We start from the raw sequence: 16,668 nt of genomic DNA, 5'->3' as shown, positions 1-16,668 counted from the left end.
GTTTACAAAATTTCCTTCCAGGTTTGAATCAGTATCTGACTGCTCTGTTTAGTTCTAAGTGGTAAATTTTTTCAAACTATACTTTTTTTTAAAAAAATTATTTTATTTATTTACATTTCAAATGTTGTCCCCCTTGCCAGTCTCCCCTCTGCAAACTCCCCTCCCCTACCCTCCCCTTTGCCTCTAAGAAAGTGCTCCCCTCACCCACACATCCATACTTGCCTCACCACCCTAGCATCCCCCTTTGATGGGGCAACAAGCCTCCACAGGACCAAGTGCCTCCCCTCCCACTGATGCCAGATGATGTAGTCCTCTGCTACATATGTAGCTGGAACCATGGACTCACTCATGTATACTCTCTGGTTGGGGATTTAGACCCTGGGAGCTCTGTGGGGGTCTAGTCAGTTAATATTGTTGTTCTTCTTATCCCCTTCAGTTCTCTTCAGTCCTTCCCCTAACTCATTCATTGGGGTTCCCGGGCTCAGTCCAATGTTTGGCTGTGAGAATCTGCATTTGTCTTAGATCAGAATACCTACGATACAACTCACAGACCATAATAAGTTTAATAAGCTTAATGAAGGCCAAAGTATGGATGCTTCAATCCCACTTATAAGGGGGAACAAAATAATCATGGGAGGCAGAAGAAGGGAGGAACCTTTGCTTCCTAGTTTACTGAATCCAACGAAGCTCTGAAACAGTTTGCCATACATTAGTTTTATGCATATCATTATAATGTATAGCACTAGTATCTATGATTGCTTTCTTTAATGGTTATCAGAGAATTAAGATCATCACAGTAAGAGTAATGGGCAACATTTATTTAATGTTTACAATCTGATACACTTACTATGTGCATGTGCTGTATGCATGTGTATGTGGTTGTGTGAGGAGCCAGAGGTCAATATGGATGACTACCTCTATTATTGTAAACCTGCTTTCTGAGACAAGATCGCTTCACTGAAGCTGAAGTTTAGTGATAGGGTCAGGGTGAGTGGAATTCATCTATCTCCCCATATTCCTGCCACCCCTCCACTGGAGTTACAGATATGTACCACTGTACTTGCTGTTTTGCATTGGTCATGCAAACCCACTTCTTCATGTTTGCTTGGCTAGCACTGTACTCATTGAGCTATTTCTTGAGCCCCCTGGTCTGATAGATTCATTATTTTACTTGTATTATCTTAGAGTTTTTATTATTATCCCTAATATACAACTGAGGATATTGAGGCACTGTGATTAAGGGAATAATAACTTGAATTCTAAGATGTATGTTTGTGTTTGCATACATGTGTGTACATATTTGTGAGTGCACATGAGGATACCAGAGGTTGACATTGGGTGTCTTCCTTGATCATTGTTTGTTTTATTTACAGAGGCAAGGTTTCTCACTGAACCTGGAACTTACCAATTCATTTAGTCTAGCTAACCAGCTTGCTATGCAGGTCCCCTGACTTTCCCTTCCCAGCACAGAGATTACAGGCTGGGATTATAACCCGCCCACCTTTTAATGTGATTTCTAGAGATATGAACTACTATCCCTATATTTGCACAACAAGCAGTTTGCCCAGACCTGTCACCTCAGCCATGAAATGTCACATTTTTAGTTTTAATTTTTCCTACATTCAAAACACAAAGCAAACTGGAATTAATACAAAAAGAAAGAAAATAGAGAATTACTATAAAATGCACTAGAAAGTAAGAATGGGTTAGAGATAGCTCGGCAGTTAAAGCTGTTCTTTTAGAAGACCTTGGTTTGATTCCCAGCACTCACATGGTGGCTCATAACTGTAGCTCCAGTTCTAGGAAATTTGACACATGAATAAATATTAATAGAATCTTTAAGAAGAAAAAAAAAGATGATAATAAAAGTGACTGTGCCAGGAATACATTATTTAAGAACAGTGGTTCCCAAAATGTGATAACCTGACTTATCAGAATTAAATCACCAGTGAACATTTTTAGAACCTAGTGTTTTGTTCCCCAACCAGACCTAAAAGAAAAATCTTAGAGATGAGGTCTAAGAAACTTGGTTTACTTGTTCTAAGTGGAGTTGTAAATCAACAGCTTGAAGTGAGCACACTTTTTTGACAGTGATTTTTAGCTTTTTCAAACATTTTATTCATGAAAATATACCCTGAATTAATTTCAGATACTGAGCAAGTTTGAGTCATATTTCTAAGAAATCTTTTCAAAGTTTAAAATAGTATACCAAATATTCGTGTAAGTTGCCATTATATAAAAAAAATTAAATTTGAATTTGTAATACTGCAGGATCTAGAGATTTTTTTTTTTGGTTGGTTGATATTTTGATTTTATAATGAACAGTGCCATAATGCCACTTCACATACATATGGAACACAAAGTGGCAGAACTATGATAAGGCCTATTTCAGAAGCTAGAAATCTTGTCATAATCTCAAGCCAAACTTCATAATACTGTGCGTGTAAATTAATAACTCAGGTAGTAATTCTTCACCATTCAGGATCATCCCATGACACACTAATTTGAGAAATGCTAACTGATGACAGAAGAAATTTTTAATGTTTTTCCATGAACTACTATGGGTTCGTGTTCAGAAACCTTGGCGTGTGTAATAAGAATACTACACTTCACAATGGACAGCAGTTTTAAGTGGCAAGAATCTTTCAGGCAGCAGTAGTTGGTGTTCCGTGGTGTGACAGCATGCCCAGTGCAAAGTGTGAGTTGAGAACGGCTGTGAGCACCCACCCACCTTTTTAACCTGAGTGCCAGAGATCTGAGCTGCATGCCGCATACTGTGCAGGAAGCAGGTTAGGCTGTGGTTTGGTTTTGAGTGTTTGTTGAGGCAATTTTTAGTTCAGACTAGCTTTAAATTCTCTTTGTAGCAGAGGCTACTCTTGACTTTTGGTCCTCCCGTGTCCACCTTCCAAGGACTACAGTTATAGATGTGTCACTATTCCCAACTTACATGTTTGACCTTGAATTAATTTGAAGCTATTGCATGTTCATAAAATTTTTATTGTTGCCAAATTTTTGTAAACCCCAAATTCATTTACTCCATTTGGAGTTGTGACCATAGGTGAGCAAAAAAACAAAATTGTTTCTGAGTATTATCTGGTCTGGACCATATAGTAATGAAAGACACGATTCTATTTGTATTTTCTGACAGTCTAACACTGTCCTCAAAGAAGCTTTGGGAAACATTGCTCCCCCCATCCACCTCCAGCACCCCATATTATAATGAGAAATGGAACAGACAGGGAGTACTTAAGAGGCTTGCCTAATGTTTTACAGGGCTCCAGTAGGAGCAGCAGGCGAAGGAGAAAATAATAAGGCATCTGAAGACAAGGCAAAGCTTCCCTCCGCCTCCAGCCCCTGCCCCGCCCTGCTCTTTAGTCCTTACAGAGCAGGGTGATGACTCACAGGGTGAGGCGCACAGTCCTGCGGCCTCCTCCACACATCCTTGCACCTTCCTCTTACATAGCAGTCACTATAGTTCTTGCTATTTCAAGTTTACTGTTCTTGTTTTGATACGTGTTTGATATTATTGTTTATTATATAGCTATTGGCTTTTATTTGTGTGCTTTTTAGTAAGGAAGTATACATCTCTAAATGCAGTCTTTTCGAGATCATACTTATTCCTTGAGAGATTAATGTTGAAACTGAAATGAAAGTGCACTGGAAGAAAACTGAAACATCACTGTCTTAGGGTTTTACTGCTGTGAACAGACACCATGACCAAGGCAACTTTTAAAGGATGACATTTGATTGGGGCTGGCTTACAAGTTCAGAGGTTCAGTCCATTATCATCAAGGTAGGAATATGGCAGCATCCAGGCAGATGTGGGGCCAATGAGAATTCTACATCTTGTTCCAAAGGCAAACAGGAGAAGATTGACTTCCAGGCAACTAGGACAAGGGTAGCCCATGCCCACAGTTACACACCTACTCCTAACAAGGCCACACCTATTAATAGTGCCACTTCCTGGGCCTAGCATATGCAAACCATCACAGTCACTATACTAGAACTCCCATTTCTATAAGACATGTTTTTGTGACTGCTGATTAATATCAGTGTATTCTTTTTATGTTCACATGTATCAAAGAATGGACATTTTAAGTTTTAATCAAGTAAAAATGTTCTTTATTTTTTTCTCTGGAAGGTCTACAGTGTGTTTGTGAAATCTTTGTCAAGATTACAGGAGGAGGAGATGAGGCTTGGGAGAAAGGTCAGAGGAGTACTTGCTTTAGAGGTGATCTCACCAACCCTTTACAGAAAACGCTTAGAGAAGGAAATGGGGTTAAAAAGAAAAGAAAGGAAAAAGCATATTGTAGGTCAAGAGGTGGCTTAGGTGGAAATTAGAAAAATCTAATTGGCACTTTATTTTAAGTTTATGTGAGCTAAGTATAGCTTAAGTGTGGTATTAAGAGGGAAGTAACTAAGACCTGAGATACAAACCAGATCCTCATGACTGTGGAAGGCTTTGTCTTTACTGTGGAGGTTTAGCTAGCCACTAAAAGAGTGGAATCGAGTAGCTGCTTAGGTTTCAGATTGTAGACTTCTCAGGTGATAAATCGTGTTGGAATTGCAAGATTACTTTAATAGGGGATTGCAGAAAAAGATAGAAAGGGCAAGAATACTATATGTAGTATTCTTCATTTTCTTTTTTAAATATTGGATATTTTATTTATTTATATTTCAAATGCTATCCCCTTTCCTGATTCCCCCCCCCCAGAAACCCCCATTAAAAAAAAACCCATCTCCTGCTTCTATGTAGGTGTGCCCCCACCCATCCACCCACTCCCACTTCCTCAACCTGGCATTCCCCTATACTGGGCCATCTAACCTTCATGAAACCAAGGACTTCTCCCATTGATGCCCGACAAGGCCATCCTCTGCTACATATATGGCTGGAGCCATGGGTCCTTCCATGTGTACTCCTTGATTGGTGGTTTTTTAGAACCTGGGAGCTCTGGTTGGTTGATACTGTTGTTCTTCCTATGGGGTTGGAAACCTTTTCAGATCCTTCATTCCTTTCTCTAACTCCTCCATTGGGGTCCCTGTGCTCAGTCCAATGGTTGGCTGAAAGCATCTGCCTCTGTATTTGTTAGGCACTGGTAGGGCCTCTCAGGAAACAGCTATATCAGGCTCCTGTCAGCATGCACTTCTTGGCATTCACAATAGTATCTGGGTTTGGTGACTGTATATGGGATAGATCCCCAGGTGGGGCAATCTCTGGGTGGCCTTTCCTTCAGTCTCTGCTCTACACTTTGTCTCCTTATTTGCTCCCGTGAGTATTTTGTTCCCCCTTCTAAGAAGGACCAAAGCGCCCACACTTTGGTCTTCCTTCTTCTTGAGCTTCATGTGGTCTGTGAACTGTATCTTGGGTATTCTGAGCTTCATTTTCAATTGTACTGCTATTTATTACACTGCATGTCACATATGTTGTTAAGATAGTGGGAACATATTAATTGAACACTTGCTACCTTTATCCTAACATGGTGATATTGGCTATTTTATTATTTTAAAACTGATTTTTTGTTGTTGTTAGGTAGGTTTAAGGCCTCTAGACTGTTTCCCACCAAATACTATTTATCAGGGTATATGTATTGTACTGCTTTTAGAGTAGAATATTATTTGAGCTCAGTGGTAGGTGTGTCTAACCTTTTGATGTTGCAGAAATGTCATCTATACAGTTCACTTTTGAGAACCATTTGACGTTAGAAACCTATCTCTCAAATTTCAGGGAAAACTCATTTCAAATGTTTTTGATTTTGTGTTGGGCTGCATTTATAACTATTCTTGTCTGTATGTAGCTAATGAGCCACAGGTAGTATATGCCTTTATGCCTATAAAATGAGAGGTATGTAGTTTAAATGATATTTCAGCTCTTTTACATAACATTGGCTAATGCAGATATAGTTTTCGAAACCTAGTCCTTCAAATATATGACTTAAACAACACTAATAATGATACAGTTTTCATATTTTAAGTTATATTGTGGCTCTGAAAAGTCTGAATGTCTTTTCTTGTGTAGATCATATCTATCTTTTTATTTTATACATTCAGCTCTGTACTTATAAAAATGCCAAATGGTAGTATAATATTTGGATACATTACACTTGGATAAGTATACATTTGGTTGCATAACTTACAGTTTTTAGAGTTTTTGTTTGTTTGGCTAATTCAGTTTACTAAGTACTTTAACACTGTGTATCCTGTGAAGAATCTTGCTGAGTGATGAAGAGATTGAATAGGAAGTCTGTTTATTCAGCCAAAAAGTGTTTCTTGTAGTTCTTGTTTTAATTATTATACAGTAAATCATCAGACAGTAAACCTTTTGTATTAGTTTTAAAGACTAGCAATTTGTAAAACTTAGCAAGTACACTGAGTATATAAGCGTTCTTGAAAACAATAAAGGTTAATTATCCTTTGTTGGAATTTACTTTTTATAAATCAGTGGAAAATATTTTTTCTGCAATGCTTTTTTTGTAGGTTTTTCTTTTCTCATTTTCTAGGTTTAAATTGCTATTTCCAGACTTTACCTTGAAAATCTTTAAAATGTGTATAAAATGTTTATAAAAATGTGCAAAAGGAACAGGAATAAGAGCTAGTGTTTGTATAGAAATTTAGAAAAATGAGATTGATTTTTTTTATGCCACTAGTATTTGTGTAGATTTATTGTACCATAGATAATTAAGTGTTATGTTAGTGTTTGGTATATTTGTATATGATATATATGATATATATGATATATATATAAACATTGGTAAGATACTAAAAAATAATGCTTTCTATGAGTAGGCATTCAGTGAAGATATTTCAGTTTAGGCTTTTTAACTGTATTTGATCTTTCATTTGCTAGAAATTTCAAGTAAAAATTTGTATTTATTGTTCTGGCTAACATATGTTGACATTACAGTCACTTTTTGAGTGTCACTCAGCTCAGTGTTCAATAGTCAGGGAGAACAGTGCTAAAGTTACAAAGTCCATGGCCTTAACTGTTAATTGAAGTAATGTATCCAAAGGCATTTTGAAAACAATACAACATCAGTAAAGCTACCTCAGGTTAAAAACAGGAAGGACAGCTGAAATTACTCTTTAAAAAGTGGGAATATTTTTATCACATCACAGAAACTTCAGCTGTTCACTGAAGCAGGCTAGGGCTCTGCCTTGCCCATACATCAGCTTTGTTCCCCTGCTGCTTCTTCGTGTTGGCAAAGACCGCTTCAGGCCTTATCCACACAGTATTTTCCTAGGCAGAGCTGTCTAGCAGACTTTGGATGACTGAAATGTTCATCATCATCTGGGCTGACCAGTATAGCCATTAGCCACAAGTAGCTGTTGTGCCCCAGAAATATGCTAGTACAGCTGAGAAAATGAATTTTAAATCTTACTCAGGTCCAGTCTAAAGGATCAAAGATTAAGTCAGGACACAAACTTCTCTGGAGCTTTCTAAAATTATTTAGTTGTGCTGATTTTGAACACATGCTTCCCCCTACATCCTCCTTTCAAGTCAAAGTTTTGTTTGTTTGGTTTTTTGTTTGTTTGATAAGTGAGAGAAAAACAGACAGACCAAGAACCAGAACTTGATGTTTGTTTCTCCTTTTGAGACTGTATCTCAGTACATAGTCATGGCAGGCTTGAAACTTGATGTCTACAGCAGGCTGGCCTTGGGAATTCAGAGATCTGCTCACCTTTGCTTCCAAACTGTTGAGATTAAATGTGTGAGCTACCTTGCTGTGCCTTTTGAAGGTACTTATTGTTTCCTGGATTTTCGTGTACTCAAATGAAGTTCTATTAAAGACCTATAAAAAAAAATTTCTTTCTGGAAACAAGCTGTCCCTTAGCTACCAAGTATATAGATTCTAGAAAACAAGAGCCCCAAAAGGACTATGATAGAGGGACAGGGTAGGGAAGAAGTGTTACAACTATTTTTATTTACAGCTCCTACAGTGAAGATTAGGATTATAAAACTTAAGATCTTAAAGTTCAAAGACAAAGTCTGAATTCCACCAACTAGTCACAGAGGTAGGTATATGTATAGGATCATAGAAAAACTGATGAAGAAATACAAAGACATGCCTACAACTACATACATAATAAAGGCTCTTTCTTAGTGGATAAATGATACCAGCTCACCAGCCTCTATCTGTTGTCACTTTGTTGATTAATGCAGTCAATTGAACAACTTAAGGGATACAGCATAGTGGAAAATAGACTGAACATTGGGAACAGCAGATTCTAGCCCCGGTTCTGCTCTCCACTAGCAGTGCAGTGAATGGGGATATGGCTGAGGATTTGTGTTCCTTCTCACTTGAGTAACCCTCCTCTATTAAGGTGGAAGATAAGTGAGGTGACAATAAGATGTCTAGTTTGTGTCCAACCACTTGAACATGCATTTTGAGCACATAGAACCTTGGGGTCCTACCTTTTCTCAAAGTTTGGCTTGTCAAACAGATTTCCAGAAAATTGTTTAATACAATCTTGATTTAAAATCTTGATTGGCTTAATTATCAAATAAGTCTAGATGATACCATAAGTTCCCCAGATTTTTAGAGAGGAAATGTTAGTATTTTGCACTCTTACAGAAAATAGCTGAAGGCTCTTTCCATTCCTTATTACTTGAGACTAGCCTTAACCTTGATTATAGAACCAGCAAAGAGGATTCTGAAAAGTTCGAGGTCCTTCTAACCTTAAACAAATGTAAAACCCTAGTTAAATGTTATATTCATATATATCTATTGGATTTTTCTTTTCTTTTCTTTTCTTTTCTTTTCTTTTCTTTTTTTTTTTTTTTTTTTTTTTTTTTTTTTTTTTTTTTTTTTTTTTTTTTTTTTTTTTTTTTTGTTTTTCAAGACAGGGTTTCTCTGTGTAGCCCTGGCTGTCCTGGAACTCACTNTGTAGACCAGGCTGGCCTCGAACTCAGAAATCNNCCTGCCTCTGCCTCCCNAGTGCTGGGATTAAAGGCATGCGCTACCATGCCTGGCCATTTTTATTTTTTAACACGCCATTTCTTTACTGCTTGGGTACATACCTAGAATCTGTATAAGCCTTCCTTGTGATTAGGAATGAAGCTGTATGACTGAGTTCTAATTGAAAGAATATGAATGGAAATAAATGACACATGCTACTTCCAGGTCTGGCTTATGCATTCCCTCCTACATGGCCATCATAGTCTTTCTTCCTTGCTTGTAACAGGTGCAAAAGAAAACACAGCTAAGGATTGTAAGGTCTTGGCTGAGGCTGGTACGTGCGGCTCAGTAAAGATGCTTAGTGTCTGTGAGGCTCAGGGTTCAGATAACCAGCAGCTTGCTCATGTTGCCCTCAAGAGACTGTACAGACCCTGCAGCTCACAGAAAGCTGTGTGAGAGTTAGAGCATTATCACTGCACTTGGAATGTGTGAGAAATTAACATTCACTATGGAAAGCCTCTGAAATTTGTGGATTTGTTTAAATCTGGAGCATTACTAAAACTACCTGATAGAGAAGACTAATTAAAGCTGTAGTATGTTACTGTGGCATCGATATGGATACTAGATGCCAAGCATACCAGTGGAATAGCAGCTCAGAAACAGAAACATACATAATTGGTAAAAATGTTACAGATGAAATAGGAAAAAACAATATTTAAGCAGTGGTGCAGGGACAGTTAAGAATCTATATGAGCAAGAAGATGGCTCAGTGGGTAGAGGTACTTGTTCTCAGATCCACTGACTCAAGTTCACCAGACCCCACAAGGTGGAGACAGAAATGATTCTAAGACTTGGGTGAAAACACACAGACAGACAGACAGACAGACAGACAGACAGACAGACACACACACACACACACACACACACACACACACACGAGAATATTTGTGATACTAAACAAAGCTCATGTGTTACTAAGCATAAAAGATAAAACTAGAGAGCCATGTAGAAGGTAATGAGGGAGATTACCTTCATGGTTTTGAGATGAGGAAAAAAGTTACTCCTGGTTAGCAGGTTAATCCAAAGAGGCAGATATGTGAATTCAAGAAGACCAAATGAATTTGCTTCATAGGTTTGGGAAAGAAGTCCACTGAACTTTCTTGTCTATACAGAACTACAGTATTACCATTTTGCTACAAATTAACTTCCATCTCTACAGCATTGGAGAATAATGCAGAAGCAAAGGTATAAATCCCATAGAGTCAGATAACATGGAAGAATGTGCCCCAGCAATTGTTTCCATGGCACTTCATTTTTTTTAAAAAAAAAAATATTATGACATGCCTACACAGCTAAAGTTGAAAGGTATATGTTAGCTAATGACATTCATTTACTTAAACCCTATGTTTTTTACCTAAGTGTAAGTGAGCAGAAAGTACCTAAGTTAGCCCAAATCACACACACAGACAAAAGTCATCAAAATTATAATTGAATTTAATTTTATTGCTGATAAATAGAAAAAGTTTACTCTTAAAGGTGTGTGACTTACCTTTTAAAACTGTCTTCTGATAGATTGAGTATGTTAGTTTTAGTATTTTATACCAATAATGTCATCAACACACTTAGAACACTGATACAGTATGGCATCAAGTCTACTGATAATTATTCATCAAATGGTCCCTTTAGTTTTCTTTAATGTATATTTCAGATTCTAATTATTTCAGGAAAAAAACCAACAACAATGAAAACACTCAACTTAAACAGTATACACGAGAAATATGAGTTCTTTTTTGGCACAGGTGAGCTTTCTCTCTTTAAGCTTTCCAGAATGGTACTGATAAACTGTCTAGCACACTTACAGGAACTCGGGCTTTCTGAAGTTATGTTTACTTAAGGATTGAATGTGATGACCATCAGCAGTACCCACATAGAGTAGAAAGTAGTGCTCATGATGGTTTTCCTGCATGGAAGCAGATTCCTCACTGTGGTTAACAAGAGCTATGGAAGCTTGTGAGGAAACTGAAGCTGACCAGCCTCTTCATGCCTAGCCTGGCCTTGTTAATAGATTGTAGCATTCCACTTGTTAGTACTAGAGACAGCAGAGAAACTTTTACTGCTATGCTATTTGGTAATGATAAAGACAGAACATCTTTTTTATAGTAGTTGGGTCCTCTAAACCACTTTTTGTGTTTGGTGACAAGGAACAGAGTTGGCTGTCAAACAGCTATATTAGCTCATTATCTACAAAGCTGATACTGCCTCTTAAATTCCCTCCTTGTGCCAGGAACCCATCTGAAGTGAAAGGTTGCAGATCTGGGGATGCCACAGTACTTTGTTTCCTCATAAGTACCAATAGGTTTAAACTTTCTTTTATAGAATTCAGAACTGCATGTAATTTTAAAGTAAAGTCATTTCATTTTGCTCTGTATATTTAAAAATTCTATAAGAGATACATACTGTATATTGCTATTTGTACACTGCTCAGTGATAAATAGTTCAGTCTACAAGAGCAAGACTGAATTGTGTGTGTGTGTGTGTGTGAGAGAGAGAGAGAGAGAGAGAGAGAGAGAGAGAGAGAGAGAGAGAGAGAACGCTGAAGAGCGCTCTGAAGATTGGTGTCTTCCTCCGTGGCTTATTTTTTGAGACAGTCTTACTGAGTCTATAAGCCCTAGGCAGTAATGTACAGAATAGTAATTCCTCATTTCCCCAGTGATGAATTATGTATCCTTTAAAATACACTCAAACTGGGGGAAAGTACCCAGAGATTTAGTTAAAATAAGTCATCAATTTCATTTTGTTATTTATGTATAGATGCCCACTATATTTGTACTTTTACTAGGGCTGTGTAGATTTTAAGGGTTCAGTATGTTCCATTCTTAGTGTTAGTATTTTCACTACTGATATAACAACTTCAGAAAAGTGTCAAGTAGAACTGCTACCAAGGATGGCAAGGATATCTTTTTTGGCTAAGTACACATAAATGTACATATAATACAGTAAGACTATGAGTCTATAGAGCTTAAGACCAGTGGCCGGGGGACTGGGAGGGGGTGATAGATGTAGTGTTTGTAACACACTTTTATTTAATGATTGTATTTTAATGAACTCCAAGAGTTATATTTAGAATTCCTAACACATGAGAGGACCATTTGGAGAGGCTTATAATTTCTAACATGTAAAAATAAGTCATACTGAGAAAGGTGAAATTTCAAAATCATTTGAAGAAACTTATGAAAGGTTCTCAAATTGTAATGTTCTATGAATACTTTGTTTCTAGGATGAACAAGGTCTAAACCAATCAAGTTTTACAGGGCGCTAAGATCATTGGTATCACATCTAAGTTAATCACTTGCTGGTGCCATGTCTGGCCCAGCTCTGTGATTACCCCTGTTTCTGCTTTAATGCTGTACTTGACATTTAATCCCAGTTAATGCTTTTGATTGTGTTAGAAACTCACAAACATAGTTCAGAACTGTTGAGTTGTCAATAGCTCTGCCTTAAACTGAGAGACATCAGGATTTTAAAAATGGAATTAAGCATTCTGAAGGTAAAGTAATATTCTGTAATCTTTAAGTCACTAGAATTTTTATTCCTTTAAAAATTAGATGTTACTTCATGAAGACTTTTCCTTAAGAGAGAAATTAGAAAACTATTTTTTTTTTTTCAAAGTAAGAAAAAGAAAATCAGTGTGATCCAGGGAAATACTTTATTGACACTCAAAGTTTAAGAAATCAACTCTGGATTCAAACAAATTGAACCAACTTTGGAGAAAAAAACTAGTAAATGGGGAGGGGATGTATTCTAAATAATATTTCACTACATGTATTCTTTTTAAGTATGTAAAGTCACTAAGAATGTTGACATCTATCATACATAAGAAGGAGTCATTGTTGACAAACATTGGTTTCAGGTTTTTATAGTTTAAGATTATGTGCCAAAATGACAAAGAGAACAAATTAGCAGTAAGTTATTGGGATTCTGGGCTAATTGCTATTGAATAAGATAAATTGTGATAGAAATGCCAGTAGCTAAAATGGGAGGCATGACTTGTGCATAAAGACGCTGTAATTTTTCAGCACACTGTTTTGATAGATCCTTGTTGTATTCTTACTGACTTTACTAACTTGATTCTAGCTGTGACTCATAACAGGGAGTGATTTTATTATTCTCTCAGTACTTTGAAAAGGAAGAGTCCAAACAAGAAAATACTCTGTATTTCTTAATGTGCAGTGGGAGAGCTCAGTTTTTTTTCCTATCTTAGACTTATGGTACTTGCAGAACTGTAATATATTTGTAGCCTTTTAAGTATCATTCAGTGGCTCTTAAATAACCTGTTTATTCGACCTGTGCTCTCTAACACATTTTACAAAAACAAAGCAAACAGGAAAAGTTAGTATTCTTTTTGTGTGAATTTTCCAATTGTATTTCAGACGTTAAGAAAGAAAGGCCTTAATGGTTGTGAGAGCCCTGATGCTGACGATTACTTTGAGCACAGTCCACTCTCGGAGGACAGATTCAGCAAACTAAATGAAGATAGTGATTTTATTTTCAAACGAGGCCCTGTAAGTACTTTCACTTTACCTTTACTTTTTATTTGTTGATCCTTTTTGTTAACTTCATATTTAGGCTCTGAACAAGAAGGAACACAGAGGGTGCGACAGCCCAGACCCTGATACTTCATATGTGCTAACTCCACATACAGAAGAAAAATATAAAAAAATTAATGAGGAATTTGATAATATGATGCGGAATCATAAAATCGCAGTGAGTACTAAAGTATGGTTTGTGCTTTTATCGTGTGCATGAAGAAATTGGCCATACATCTACCTCATTTGTACAGAAGATTGAGGACAATGAGTATAAGAGAAAAATGGCGTCTTTGGTTTTACAGAACTTTAAAACTTCAAAATCTTGTAGTAATAAATGTTGAGTATCTTAAGTGTAGAAATGAAGAGAGAACGTCTTAACTGAGGGTCTGCCATTAGTTACTCTTTACAGGCTAGCTAGATGCCCTAGATTACAATCCTTTATCTGGGAAGTAAATGAATTGGCTCACATAAATTTCAAAATTGCTTCTAGTTTTTAAATTCATTGATTTTTAATATAAAGAATATGTTCAGTGTTCCTGTCTTGCCCATAACTTAATACACATATGTATATAAACATAAACTTGATCTTAAGAATGCCAAATGTAACAAAGTTTAGTTTGTTGTAAGATTTCATGCCTCTAAAGCATTTTTACTAATTTTACATAATCATCTTCATTTTAACAGAGCTGAACTGACTGTTGAGCTCTTTGTATATTGTCCCAAAGCCTTGAACAGCAAAACTAAGTACATAACTGGCCTTTTTTTTATACTCTCGGCACTAAAGAGGACTGGATTTACTCTTAGGTACCCATGTCTTTAAACTAGTCACAAAACAAATAGTCACTGTAATTTACTGTGTCACATATCTAACACTGTGAAAAGGTCAGTTTTGAGCTCACTGAGCGTGTGTACTTGGACTGAAACATCTCAGAAGAGCTGAGCTTCTCACTGGCCTCTGTAGAGAGAGCCACCTAAGGCCGCCCTGTAGCTCTGTTCTCACTGTATTGGCACAGCTGTCCAGGAACCATCAGCTCCAGTGCTGGGTTCTCTTGTTTGTTCATTGTCAAGGTTTAAGCTCTTGAACTATGCCCTAAAGGATGATCCACATTGTATGTCATGTCTTTAACATAGTCTGTAGGAAGAATCACATGAAAGTAGCTTTAAGCAAAATTTTTAACCTACTACCATCATTTTTAAAAAGACGGTAGCAAATAAAATTGCTGTGACTCACAGGGATACTGTTGCCACAGTTAAACTTTAATCTGCAAGAATAATCAACTTGCTTTATTGTTTGTATGTTTGTTTGTTTGTTTGTTTTAACTTTCCCCCCAACACTTTTAAGTTATGAAGGAGCCTGCTGTTTGTCATGGTCAACAAATATATTGAAATTGGTCTGTGGAGGAAATGTCAGAGCAAACTAAGAAATGACCTTTCAGAGAAAGCATGAAATATTTTGATAAGAAGATAGCTTTTATAATGTTTATAATTTAATCTTTCTACAGTTTCAAAGATATCAAGACTCTCTATTCTAACTTGGCAATAGTTAATCTTGTATAGGCTTCTTTGTATATTTCATTGCATACAAGTACATTGTGTTCTGTATATAATTACTTGACTTTTCTATTTTAAAAATACCCATCAATCAAATCATACTGGACTTATTCATAATATTTGATGTATTAAGTTAATAATAAACCTGTACTTTCCCTCTTTGGTTATATTTGGGTTCTCCCAATAGAAATATAATGTTAAATTGGTTTGCACTGAAGTTCTAATTAATGCTTACTTGGTAACAGTGATGATATATTTTATGTCTAAATTCAACAATATTATTTTAATTCCAGGTTTAACTTTTCATTCCATTTCTTTGAATATTTGAAACACAGTATATAGTTATACACTTAGCATATATGTATCAGTATAAAATTGAAAATGAAAAAGTTTGTCTGGTATATTCATGTTCAAGTATAATTCTAGAGAAAATAGCTTAACAATGCAAATGAAGCAACTGTGCCCATCCTCTGCTTTTGATAATGAGAGTTACGTAGTCAAATTAAAGTTATTTAATGTTGATAAAAAGGAAACCAATAGTTTTCTCTTCCTTGTTCTTTACTTACAGCCTGGCTTGCCACCTCAGAACTTCTCAATGTCTGTCACAGTCCCTGTGACCAGCCCTAATGCTTTGTCGTACACTAACCCAGGGAGTTCACTCGTGTCACCGTCTTTGGCAGCCAGCTCAACATTAGCAGATTCGAGCATGCTGTCTCCACCCCCAGCAACGCTACATAGAAATGTGTCCCCAGGAGCTCCGCAGAGACCACCAAGTACCGGCAGTGCAAGTATGTTGTGAAGTGCTCTCTCTGCTCTTTGAAAAGAGGATGAGAAAGGATTTGCTGACAGAGAACGTTTTTTGTCCTTAGTCTTTATTATCAGGCCAGGTGTGGTGGCACATGCCTTGAATCCCAGCACTTGGGAGATAGCCAGATCTCTGAGTTTGAGGATAACTGATCTGCATAGTGAGTTTCAGGACTACTGGGGCTATGTAGAGACCTTATTTCAAAAAACAAAAGTAAACAAACAAACAAACAAATACACTTTGTTGTCAGAATGAACAAGAGTCACTGCTACATAATTAAGTCCATTTTAAGTACTTTTTTTTTTTTTTTTTTTTTAAATCCATGGGAAAAACAATTCTGGCCAAAGAACAATAGTATACAGAATATAACACTATAATTTTTCCTTATAATGTGAAAGCTATGCCATGTGACAGGCAGAGAATTTAACTTGAATGCTGTAAGTGAAGATTTAAAGTTAAATGTGAACCATCATGTTAGAAATACAGGAGTGGGATGAAAGTATGCTGTGTATCTTCCTGCTTAGTTCAATCATTCAACACCAGTTTGTGGTGCATTTACCACCTTAGTCCAGACAGGTTGGCATTGCCTTCTCCTAAGTCCTAAGTTGAATAATAGTGCTCCATATGAACAACCTGCCTTTATTCTCATCAGTGTTCGCTTGTTGATACTCATGCACAGGATGGCAGGTAGAGCAAGAGCTTAATATTTAAATTCATGTGTTGTGTGTACTATACATCAACCCCCATACATAGCACATGTGTAATTAAACATGATACATGTACAGTTATACTGTAGTGTGTGTGTGTGTGTGTGTGTGTGTGTGTGTGT

At 36.7% G+C, this 16,668-nt stretch overlaps 1 protein-coding gene across 11 annotated transcripts in view; it reads left to right on the top strand.

Moving 5' to 3' along the window:
- The window catches only part of Mef2a (myocyte enhancer factor 2A), a 118,188-nt gene that overhangs the window by 73,149 nt on the left and 28,371 nt on the right, over positions 1-16,668 (top strand). For 6 of the 11 annotated variants that reach the window (XM_029541046.1, XM_029541050.1, XM_029541038.1 and 3 more), the window contains 2 exons: positions 13,521-13,658; positions 15,603-15,822. In XM_029541046.1, coding sequence (XP_029396906.1) covers positions 13,521-13,658; positions 15,603-15,822 — 358 coding nt within the window. Of the gene's footprint in view, positions 1-13,324; positions 13,457-13,520; positions 13,659-15,602; positions 15,823-16,668 lie in introns of all 11 variants that reach the window. The other 5 variants (XM_021221480.2, XM_021221511.2, XM_029541057.1 and 2 more) reach the window with 1 other exon arrangement.

Source organism: Mus pahari, chromosome 1 (genome assembly GCF_900095145.1).
Source record: "Mus pahari chromosome 1, PAHARI_EIJ_v1.1, whole genome shotgun sequence".
NCBI classification, from domain to species: domain Eukaryota; kingdom Metazoa; phylum Chordata; class Mammalia; order Rodentia; family Muridae; genus Mus; species Mus pahari.
The sequence above is the reverse complement of the archived record's forward strand: the minus strand, read 5'-3'. Positions and strand labels throughout refer to the sequence as shown.